Source organism: Oncorhynchus kisutch, linkage group LG17 (assembly GCF_002021735.2).
Source record: "Oncorhynchus kisutch isolate 150728-3 linkage group LG17, Okis_V2, whole genome shotgun sequence".
In the NCBI taxonomy this organism is placed as follows: Eukaryota; Metazoa; Chordata; class Actinopteri; order Salmoniformes; family Salmonidae; genus Oncorhynchus; species Oncorhynchus kisutch.
In genome coordinates this window covers 800,713-813,212 of record NC_034190.2, presented here as the reverse complement: position 1 = coordinate 813,212, position 12,500 = coordinate 800,713, and the positions used below count along the sequence as shown (strand labels likewise).

The 12,500-nt window shown below is 41.8% G+C and overlaps 1 protein-coding gene across 1 annotated transcript in view; it reads left to right on the top strand.

The window, feature by feature from the left end:
* Positions 1-12,500, top strand: part of LOC109886786 (protein CBFA2T1-like) — a 246,884-nt gene that overhangs the window by 230,730 nt on the left and 3,654 nt on the right. Inside the window, 2 exon segments of the mRNA XM_031794995.1 lie at positions 8,989-9,117; positions 9,120-9,178. Of these exon segments, the coding sequence (XP_031650855.1) occupies positions 8,989-9,117; positions 9,120-9,178 (188 nt within the window).

Sequence of the window (12,500 nt, the reverse complement as noted above, 5' to 3'; positions counted from 1 at the left end):
TCTTCCTCCCCGTCCCTCTCCTCTCCTCTCCTCCCTCTCCGTCTCCTCCTCCTCCCTCTCCCTCTCCTCCTCTCCTCCTCTCCTCCCTCTCCTCTCCTCCCTCTCCTCCTCTGCTGTTTGGAGCACAATAGAAATGCATAATTTAAATATAAATTGCCTGATTTGCATACATAATTAGTCAAGTTACAGAATTGATGGAAAATAACCTCCACCTCCGCTTCTGACATTCAGCTGGAAATACTGGGATTCCTCTGCAGTGGGACGTGTTTAACTGGACCTCATGTTTAAGGCGTCAAACGAGCTGAACCTTACGTTACGTCTGTTACGCTTTGATTTATATTCAATTCCTTATTTTTTTCAAGAGATTACTTTAGATGAATGACCTAATGCTGTCACATGGGCATTATACATTGAAAAGACGAAAGCATAAAATGTTTGACTACTCGTCATCATCGAACGTAGATCTGTCCAAATGATGTATGCATGTAGTGTGATCCAAAACATCACTCATTATCTCTCTAGTGGATCAAACCAATTAAACATCACAGAATTACTTTGTAAAATAGTATAGTAATTAGTCAGGCATATGGAAAGTACTTAGACAATAATTAAACCTACAAGTGAATTTACCTCACAGCTGATCATCGTTAATTGAAAGTCTGCTTTAATACAATAATAATAATACAACTAGCTGATGAGACAGGGGAATATTAAGAGTTACTCGGATGCTGAAAGCAGATCTCTACTCTTCAAACCAGGGTTTGGAGTCAATTTGACAATTCAGGAAGTGGCCATTATTTTCTATGATCATTTTTTCATTTCATGAATTAATTTGTGTGTAGGTTAGTGTTTGTCTGGGTGTTTGTGTGCTGACTGGGACTTTGAGGATTTCTCTGAATGTGTTTCAGAAGAGGAAGCACCAGGTCATGTCAGAGCTCCAGAAGGGTTATGGGACCCTAACCCCTAACCCTAACCCCTAACCCTAACCCTAACCCCTAACCCTAACCCCTAACCCCTAACCCTAACCCTAACCCCTAACCCCTAACCCTAACCCCTAACCCTAAACCCTAAACCCTAACCCTAACCCCTAACCCTAACCCTAACCCCTAACCCTAAACCCTAACCCTAACCCCTAACCCTAACCCCTAACCCTAACCCCTAGCCCCAACCCCTAACCCTAACCCCTAACCCCTAACCCTAACCCCTAACCCTAACCCTAACCCCTAACCCTAACCCTAACCCCTAACCCTAACCCCTAACCCTAACCCCTAACCCCTAACCCCTAACCCTAACCCCTAACCCTAACTCTAGGGCTCCAGAAGGGTTATGGGAGTTATTTTATAACTCTTTTATTCAACCTTTATTTTATCACAGAGTCATACTGAGACACAGATGAGCCCTAAATGACAGAAATGACAGAAAATACCTTCGGGCAAGTATTCCGACCCCTTCGTGTTGTTACAGCCTTTACCTCCTTCCTCTGAAATGGATTAAATAAAAAACATCAGCAACATAATGAAAGAACGAGTGTTTAGATTTTTTTGGGCCAATTTATTAAAATAAAAAACAACCTTATTTCCAAAAGTATTCGGACACTTTGACTCAAAGACATTTTTTTTTGTTATTTCTTTGCTATTGACTCGAAATTGAGCTCAGGTGCATCCTGTTTCCATTGATCATCCTTGAGATGTTTCTACAACTTGATTGGAGTCCACCTGTGATGAATTAAATTGATTGGACATGATTTGGAAAGGCACACACCTGTCTATATATGGTCCCACAGCTGACAGTGCATGTCAGAGCAAAAACCAAGCCATGAGGTCGAAGAAATTGTCCGTAGAGCTGAGAGACAGGATTGTATCGAGGCACAGATCTGGGGAAAGGTACCAAAACATTTCTGCAGCATTGAAGGTCCACAAGAACTCAGTGGCCTCCATCATTCTTAAAATGGAAGAAGTTTAGAACAGCCAAGACTCTTTCTAGAGGCTGGCCGCCTGCCAAACTGAGCAGGGCCTTGGTCAGGGAGATGACCAAGAACCCGATGGTCACTCTGACAGAGCTCCAGAGTTCCTCTGTGGAGATGGGAGAACCTTCCAGAAGGACAACCATCTCTGCAGCACTCCACCAATCAGGTCTTTATGGTAGAGAGGCTAGACGGAAGCCACTCCTCAGTAAAAGGCACATGACAGCCCATTTCCAATCCCGCTAGATGTGCAGAACACAGCAATGCACTAAAATAACTAAACTGTTAACATATTGTATAAAATCATTTTACAAAAAAATTGCAATTTGAGGAGCTCTTCCTAAGTGCACTTCTAAGATTTTATTGTATTTATTTATTTCACATTTATTTAACCAGTGAGCCTAAAGCTCTGTTTCTCTAGAGAGAAATCAAATCCTTCACGAAAGAATAGGACTGAAGACGCTGAGCTGAAGGAAGAATTCGTTTTTATTAAGCAAATATTCAACCTCGTTCAGTGCAACAAAACAAAGTGGTAATTAACTACAATGACCATAATCCATTGCATCTGTTCCGGCTCGGACAGCGATGGATACACTTTTATGCCTGCTGCATCTGTTCCGGCTCGGACAGCGATGGATACACTTTATGCCTGCTAGGTTAGATACAGACGTACAGTGTACCACATAGGCCGCATGAGAGAGGATGAGAGGGATAGAGACAGATCCTCAAAGTATGCCTTATCTACTTAGAACAATGAGTACAGTTATTTAGTCAGACTGCTCTGCAGCATTCTCATGCAGGCCTACTGACTAAAGACAGTACTGAAGACAGTGCTGAAGACAGTACTGAAGACAGTACTGAAGACAGTACTAAAGAAAGTACTGAAGACAGTACTAAAGACAGTACTAAAGACAGTACTGAAGACAGTACTAAAGACAGTACTACAGACAGTACTGAAGACAGTACTGAAGACAGTACTAAAGACAGTACTAAAACAGTACTGAAGACAGTACTAAGACAGTACTAAAGACAGTACTAAAGACAGTACTGAAGACAGTACTAAAGACAGTACTGAAGACAGTACTGAAGACAGTACTGAAGACAGTACTAAAGACAGTACTGAAGACAGTACTGAAGACAGTACTAAAGACAGTACTACAGACAGTACTGAAGACAGTACTAAAGACAGTACTGAAGACAGTACTGAAGACAGTACTGAAGACAGTACTAAAGACAGTACTGAAGACAGTACTAAAGACAGTACTAAAGACAGTACTGAAGACAGTACTGAAGACAGTACTGAAGACAGTACTACAGGACAGTACTAAAGACAGTACTAAAGACAGTACTAAAGACAGTACTACAGACAGTACTAAAGAAAGTACTAAAGACAGTACTAAAGACAGTACTACAGACCGTACTAAAGACAGTACTAAAGACAGTACTAAAGACAGTACTTACAGACAGTAACGAAAGACGTACTACAGACAGTACTGAAGACAGTACTAGAAGACAGTACTAAAGACAGTACTGAAGAACAGTACTAGCAGTACAAGAACAGTAACTGAAGACAGTACTACAGGACAGGTACTAGAAGACAGTACTATACAGTAACTGAAGACAGTAGCTGACAGACATACTCCAAGACATGTACTAGAAGGACAGTATAAAGACAGTACTAGAGACAGTACTGGAAGGACAGTACTGAAGACAGTACTTAAAGACAAGTATCTAAAGACAGTACTGAAGACAGGTAGAACAGTACTGAAAGACAGTACTTGAAGACAGTACTAAGACAGGTTTTTATTTTAAATATTTTTTTATTTCACAATCTTTATTTAACCGCAGTAGGCTGTTGAGAACACCTTAATTTAACCAGGTAGGCCTAGTTGAGAACACCTTTATTTAACCAGGTAGGCTAGTTGAGAACACCTTTATTTAACCAGGTAGGCTAGTTGAGAACACCTTTATTTAACCAGGTAGGCTAGTTGAGAACACCTTTATTTAACCAGGTAGGCTAGTTGAGAACACCTTTATTTAACCAGGTAGGCTAGTTGAGAACACCTTTATTTAACCAGGTAGGCTAGTTGAGAACACCTTTATTTAACCAGGTAGGCTAGTTGGAGAACACCTTTATTTAACCAGGTAGGCTAGTTGAGAACACCTTTATTTAACCAGGTAGGCTAGTTGAGACACCTTTATTTAACCAGGTAGGCTAGTTGAGAACACCTTTATTTAACCAGGTAGGCTAGTTGAGAACACCTTTATTTAACCAGGTAGGCTAGTTGAGAACACCTTTATTTAACCAGGTAGGCTAGGTTGAGAACACCTTTATTTAACCAGGGTAGGCTTAGTGAGAACACCTTTTATTTAACCATGGTAGGGTAGTTGAGAACACCCTTTTATTTAACCAGGTAGGTGAGTTCGAGAACACCCTTTTATTTTAACCAGGTAGGGGTTACGTATGGAAGACACACCTTTATTTAACCAGGTAGGCTAGTTGAGAACACCCTTCTATTTAACCAGGTAGGCTAGTTGAGAACACCTTGTTTAACCAGGTAGGCTAGTTGAGAACACCTTTATTTAACCAGGTAGGCTAGTTTGAGAACACCTTGGTTTAAACCAGGTAGGCTAGTTGAGAACCATCCTTTATTTAAACCAGGTAGGCTAGTTGAGAACACCTTTGTTTAACCAGGTAGGCCTAGTTGGAGAAACACCTTTATTTAACCATGTAAGCGGAACACTTTATATTAACCGTAGGCTAGTGGACACCTATATATATACCAGGAGGCTAAGTTGAGAAACACCTTTATTTAACCAGGTTAGGCTAGTTGAGAACACCTTTATTTAACCAGGTAGGCTAGTTGAGAACACCTTTATTTAACCAGGTAGGCTAGTTGAGAACACCTTTATTTAACCAGGTAGGCTAGTTGAGAACACCTTTATTTAACCAGGTAGGCTAGTTGAGAACACCTTTATTTAACCAGGTAGGCTAGTTGAGAACACCTTTATTTAACCAGGTAGGCTAGTTGAGAACACCTTTATTTAACCAGGTAGGCTAGTTGAGAACACCTTTATTTAACCAGGTAGGCTAGTTGAGAACACCTTTATTTAACCAGGTAGGGCTAGTTGAGAACACCTTTATTTAACCAGGTAGGCTAGTTGAGAACACCTTTATTTAACCAGGTAGGCTAGTTGAGAACACCTTTATTTAACCAGGTAGGCTAGTTGAGAACACCTTTATTTAACCAGGTAGGCTAGTTGAGAACACCTTTATTTAACCAGGGAGGCTAGTTGAGAACACCTTTATTTAACCAGGTAGGCTAGTTGAGAACACCTTTATTTAACCAGGTAGGCTAGTTGAGAAACCTTTATTTAACCAGTAGTAGTTGAGAACACCTTTATTTAACCAGGTAGGCTAGTTGAGAACACCTTTATTTAACCAGGTAGGCTAGTTGAGAACACCTTTATTTAACCAGGTAGGCTAGTTGAGAACACCTTTATTTAACCAGGTAGGCTAGTTGAGAACACCTTTATTTAACCAGGTAGGCTAGTTGAGAACACCTTTATTTAACCAGGTAGGCTAGTTGAGAACACCTTTATTTAACCAGGTAGGCTAGTTGAGAACACCTTTATTTAACCAGGTAGGCTAGTTGAGAACACCTTTATTTAACCAGGTAGGCTAGTGAGAACATCTTTATTTAACCAGGTAGGCTAGTTGAGAACACCTTTATTTAACCAGGTAGGCTAGTTGAGAACACCTTTATTTAACCAGGTAGGCTAGTTGAGAACACCTTTATTTAACCAGGTAGGCTAGTTGAGAACACCTTTATTTAACCAGGTAGGCTAGTTGAGAACACCTTTATTTAACCAGGTAGGCTAGTTGAGAACACCTTTATTTAACCAGGTAGCTAGTGAGAACACTTTATTTAACCAGTTAGGCTAGTTGAGAACACCTTTATTTAACCAGGTAGGCTAGTTGAGAACACCTTTATTTAACCAGGTAGGGCTAGTTGAGAACACCTTTATTTAACCAGGTAGGCTAGTTGAGAACACCTTTATTTAACCAGGTAGGCTAGTTGAGAACACCTTTATTTTAACCAGGTAGGCTAGTTGAGAACACCTTTATTTAACAGGTTAACCAGTAGGCTAGTTGAGAACACCTTTATTTAACCAGGGAGGCTAGTTGAGAACACCTTTATTTAACCAGGTAGGCTAGTTTGAGAACACCTTTATTTAACCAGGTAGGCTAGTTGAGAACACCTTTATTTAACCAGGTAGGCTAGTTGAGAACACCTTTATTTAACCAGGTAGGGCTAGTTGAGAACACCTTTATTTAACCAGGTAGGCTAGTTGAGAACACCTTTATTTAACCAGGTAGGCTAGTTGAGAACACCTTTATTTAACCAGGTAGGCTAGTTGAGAAACACCTTTATTTAACCAGGTAGGCCAGTTGAGAACACCTTTATTTAACCAGGTAGGCTAGTTGAGAACACCTTTATTTAACCAGGTAGGCTAGTTGAGAACACCTTTATTTAACCAGGTAGGCCAGTTGAGAACACCTTTATTTAACCAGGTAGGCTAGTTGAGAACACCTTTATTTAACCAGGTAGGCTAGTTGAGAACACCTTTATTTAACCAGGTAGGCTAGTTGAGAACACCTTTATTTAACCAGGTAGGCTAGTTGAGAAACACCTTTATTTAACCAGGTAGGCTAGTTGAGAACACCTTTATTTAACCAGGTAGGCTAGTTGAGAACACCTTTATTTAACCAGGTAGGCTAGTTGAGAACACCTTTATTTAACCAGGTAGGCTAGTTGAGAACACCTTTATTTAACCAGGTAGGCTAGTTGAGAACACCTTTATTTAACCAGGTAGGCTAGTTGAGAACACCTTTATTTAACCAGGTAGGCTAGTTGAGAACACCTTTATTTAACCAGGGAGGCTAGTTGAGAACACCTTATTTAACCAGGTAAGGCTAGTTGAGAACACCTTTATTTAACCAGGTAGGCTAGTTGAGAACACCTTTATTTAACCAGGTAGGCTAGTTGAGAACACCTTTATTTAACCAGGTAGGCTAGTTGAGAACACCTTTATTTAACCAGATAGGCTAGTTGAGAACACCTTATTTAACCAGGTAGGCTAGTTGAGAACACCTTTATTTAAACCAGGTAGGCTAGTTGAGAACACCTTTATTTAACCAGGTAGGCTAGTTGAGAACACCTTTATTTAACCAGGTAGGCTAGGTTGAGAACACCTTTATTTAACCAGGTAGGCTAGTTGAGAACACCTTTATTTAACCAGGTAGGCTAGTTGAGAACACCTTTATTTAACCAGGTAGGTAGTTGAGAACACCTTTATTTAACCAGGTAGGCTAGTTGAGAACACCTTTATTTAACCAGGTAGGCTAGTTGAGAACACCTTTATTTAACCAGGTAGGCTAGTTGAGAACACCTTTATTTAACCAGGTAGGCTAGTTGAGAACACCTTTATTTAACCAGGTAGGCTAGTTGAGAACACCTTTATTTAACCAGGTAGGCTAGTTGAGAACACCTTTATTTAACCAGGTAGGCTAGTTGAGAACACCTTTATTTAACCAGGTAGGCTAGTTGAGAACACCTTTATTTAACCAGGTAGGCTAGTTGAGAACACCTTTATTTAACCAGGTAGGCTAGTTGAGAACACCTTTATTTAACCAGGTAGGCTAGTTGAGAACACCTTTATTTAACCAGGTAGGCTAGTTGAGAACACCTTTATTTAACCAGGTAGGCCAGTTGAGAACAAGTTCTCATTTACAACTGCGACCTGGCCAAGATAAAGCATAGCAGTGCGACACAAACAACAACACAGAGTTACACATGGAGTAAACAATTAACAAGTCAATAACACAGTAGAAAACAAAGGGGGGGTCTATATACAATGTGTGCAAAAGGCATGAGGAGGTAGGCGAATAATTAAAATTTTGCAGATTAACACTGGAGTGATAAATGATCAGATGGACATGTACAGGTAGAGATATTGGTGTGCAAAAGAGCAGAAAAGTAAATAAATAAAAACAGTATGGGGATGAGGTAGGTAAAAATGGGTTGGCTATTTACCGATAGACTATGTACAGCTGCAGCGATCGGTTTGCTGCTCAGATAGCAGATGTTTGAAGTTGGTGAGGGAGATAAAAGTCTCCAACTTCAGCTGACAGTACGGAACAGACAGTACTGAAGCCAGTGCTGAAGCCAGTACTAAAGACAGTACTAAAGACAGTACTGAAGACAGTACTGAAGACAGTAGACAGTACTGAAGACAGTACTAAAGACAGTACTGAAGACAGTACTAAAGACAGTACTACAGACAGTACTGAAGACAGTAGACAGTACTAAAGACAGTACTATAGACAGTACTGAAGACAGTAGACCGTACTAAAGACAGTACTGAAGACAGTACTAAAGACAGTAGACAGTACTGAAGGGCTGGGGTTAGGGTTGGGGGGGTTAGGGTTGGGGGGTTAGAGGGTTAGGGGGTTAGGGGTTAGGGTTGGGGGGTTAGAGGGTTAGGGGGTTAGGGGTTAGCGGGTTAGAGGGTTAGGGGTTAGAGGGTTAGGGGTTAGAGGTTAGGGGGTTAGGGGGTTAGAGGGTTAGGGGGTTAGAGGTTAGAGGGTTAGAGGTTAGAGGGTTAGGGGGTTAGAGGGTTAAGGGGTTAGAGGGTTAGGGAGTTAGAGGGTTAGACGGTTAAGGGGTTAGAGGGTTAGGTGGTTAGAGGGTTAGAGGGTTAGGGGGTTAGAGGGTTAGGGGGTTAGAGGGTTAGGGGGTTAGGGGGTTAGAGGGTTGGGGGTTAGGGTTGGGGTTGGGGAGTTAGAGGGTTCGGGGGGTTAGGGTTGGGTTTGGGGGGTTAGAGGGTTCGGGGGTTAGGGGTTAGACGGTTAGGGGGTTGGGAGGTTAGAGGGTTGAAGGGTTGGGGTTGGGGGGTTAGAGGGTTCAGGGGTTAGGGGCTGGTTGTATGGGTCCTTGAGGATATCTCTGAATGTGTTTCAGAAGAGGCTGTGAACGAGGTGAAGCGCCAGGCCATGTCAGAGCTCCAGAAGGCGGTGTCAGAGGCAGAGAGGAAGGCCCATGAGATGATAAGCACTGAACGGTCCAAGATGGAGCGTACGGTGGCAGAGGCCAGAGACAGGCAGCGGAGGATGCACTGACTGTCATCAACCAGCAGGAGGACTCCAGCGAGGTAGGACACTTTATTGATCTACTATGTACCAGAATATTCTGGATATACCAGAATACCAGAGTATTAATATGTATTATACCAGAATGTATTTAATATAGATGTATTATACCAGAATGTATTTAATATAGATGTATTATACCAGAATGTATTTAATATAGATGTATTATACCAGAATGTATTAATATAGATGTATTATACCAGATGTATTTAATATAGATGTATTATACCAGAATGTATTTAATATAGATGTATTATACCAGAATGTATTTAATATAGATGTATTATACCAGAATGTATTTAATATAGATGTATTATACCAGAATGTATTTAATATAGATGTATTATACCAGAATGTATTTAATATAGATGTATTATACCAGAATGTATTAATATAGATGTATTATACCAGAATGTATTTAATATAGATGTATTATACCAGAATGTATTTAATATAGATGTATTATACCAGAATGTATTTAATATAGATGTATTATACCAGAATGTATTTAATATAGATGTATTATACCAGAATGTATTTAATATAGATGTATTATACCAGAATGTATTTAATATAGATGTATTATACCAGAATGTATTTAATATAGATGTATTATACCAGAATGTATTTAATATAGATGTATTGTACCAGAATGTATTTAATATAGATGTATTATACCAGAATGATCCATCAAGCGCTATGATGAAACTGGGGAATGACATGGTGTGGTTGTGTCCTATAGGGGAATGACATGGTGTGGTTGTGTCCTATAGGGGAATGACATGGTGTGGTTGTGTCCTATAGGGGAATGACATGGTGTGGTTGTGTCCTATAGGGGAATGACATGGTGTGGTTGTGTCCTATAGGGGAATGACATGGTGTGGTTGTGTCCTATAGGGGACTATGACATGGTGTGGTTGTGTCCTATAGGGGGATGACATGGTGTGGTTGTGTCCTATAGGGGACTATGACATGGTGTGGTTGTGTCCTATAGGGGAATGACATGGTGTGGTTGTGTCCTATAGGGGAATGACATGGTGTGGTTGTGTCCTATAGGGGACTATGACATGGTGTGGGTTGTGTCCTATAGGGGGATGACATGGTGTGGTTGTGTCCTATAGGGGGACTATGACATGGTGTGGTTGTGTCCTATAGGGGAATGACATGGTGTGGTTGTGTCCTATAGGGGACTATGACATGGTGTGGTTGTGTCCTATAGGGGATGACATGGTGTGGTTGTGTCTATAGGGGACTATGACATGGTGTGGTTTGTGTCCCTATTAGGGGACTATGACATGGTGTGGTGGTTGGTCCTATAGGGGACTATGACATGGTGTGGTTTGTGTCCTATAAGGGAATGACATGGTGTGGTTGTGTCCTATACGGGGAATGACATGGTGTGGTTTGTGTCCTATAGGGGAATGACATGGTGTTGGTTGTGTCCTATAGGAGGAATGACATGGTGTGGTTTGTGTCCTAGTAGGGGAATGACATGGTCCCTGGTGTGGTGTCCTATAGGGGAATGACATGGTTGTGGTTGTGTCCTATAGGGGAATGACTATGACATGGTGTGGTTGTGTCCTATAGGGGACTATGCATGGTGTGGTTGTGTCCTATAGGGGACTATGACATGGTGTGGTTGTGTCCTATAGGGGACTATGACATGGGTGTGGTTGTGTCCTATAGGGGAATGACATGGTGTGGTTGTGTCCTATAGGGGAATTGACATGGTGTGGTTGTGTCCTATAGGGGACTATGACATGGTGTGGTTGTGTCCTATAGGGGATATGACATGGTGTGGTTGTGTCCTATAGGGGACTATGACATGGTGTGGTTGTGTCCTATAGGGGACTATGACATGGTGTGGTTGTGTCCTATAGGGGACTATGACATGGTGTGGTTGTGTCCTATAGGGGACTATGACATGGTGTGGTTGTGTCCTATAGGGGACTATGACATGGTGTGGTTGTGTCCTATAGGGGACTATGACATGGTGTGGTTGTGTCCTATAGGGGACTATGACATGGGTGTGGTTGTGTCCTATAGGGGACTATGACATGGTGTGGTTGTGTCCTATAGGGGACTATGACATGGTGTGGTTGTGTCCTATAGGGGACTATGACATGGTGTGGTTGTGTCCTATAGGGGACATGACATGGTGTGGTTGTGTCCTATAGGGGACTATGACATGGTGTGGTTGTGTCCTATAGGGGATATGACATGGTGTGGTTGTGTCCTATACGGGGACTATCATGGTGTGGTTGTGTCCTATAGGGGACTATGACCTGGTGTGGTTGTGTCCTATAGGGGACTATGACATGGTGTGGTTGTGTCCTATAGGGACTATGACATGGTGTGGTTGTGTCCTATAGGGGACTATGACATGGTGTGGTTGTGTCCTATAGGGGACTATGACATGGTGTGGTTGTGTCCTATAGGGGAATGACATGGTGTGGTTGTGTCCTATAGCGGAATGACATGGTGTGGTTGTGTCCTATAGGGGAATGACATGGTGTGGTTGTGTCCTATAGGGGACTATGATATGGTGTGGTTGTGTCCTATAGGGGATTGACATGGTGTGGTTGTGTCCTATAGGGGATTGACATGGTGTGGTTGTGTCCTATAGGGGAATGACATGGTGTGGTTGTGTCCTATAGGGGACTATGATGATCTGTCCATTTGGTCTGTTGAGTCCAAATTTGAGATTTTTGGTTCCAACCGCCATGTCTTTGCGAGATGCCAGAGCAGGTGAAGGGAAGATCTCTTGCCTTTATGGTTCCCACCATGAAGCATGGAGGAGGAGGTGTGATGTTGTGGGGGTGCTTTGCTGGTGACACTGTCTGTGATTATTTAGAATTCAAGGAACAATTAACCAGCATGGCTACCACAGCATTCTGCAGCGATACGCCATCCTACCTGGTTTGTACTTAGTGGGACAAACAGGACAGTGACCCAACACACCTCCAGGCTGTGTAAGGGCTATTTTAGTTGATGGAGTGCTGCATCAGATAACCTGGCCTCCACAATCACCCGACCCCTCAACACAATTGAGATGGTTTGGGATGAGTTGGGACCGCAAAGTGAAGGAAAAGTAGTACAAGTGCTCAAGCATATGTGGGAACTACTCAAGACTGTTGGAAATAATTCCAGGTGAAGCTGGTTGAGAGAATGCCAAGAGTGTCCAAAGCTGTCATCAAGGCAGAGGGTGGCTACTTTGAAGAATATAAAGTATATTTTGATTTGTTTAACACTGTTTTGGTTACTACATGATTCCATATGTGTTATTTCGTAGTTTATTTTATTCTGCAAAGTAGAAAATAGTAA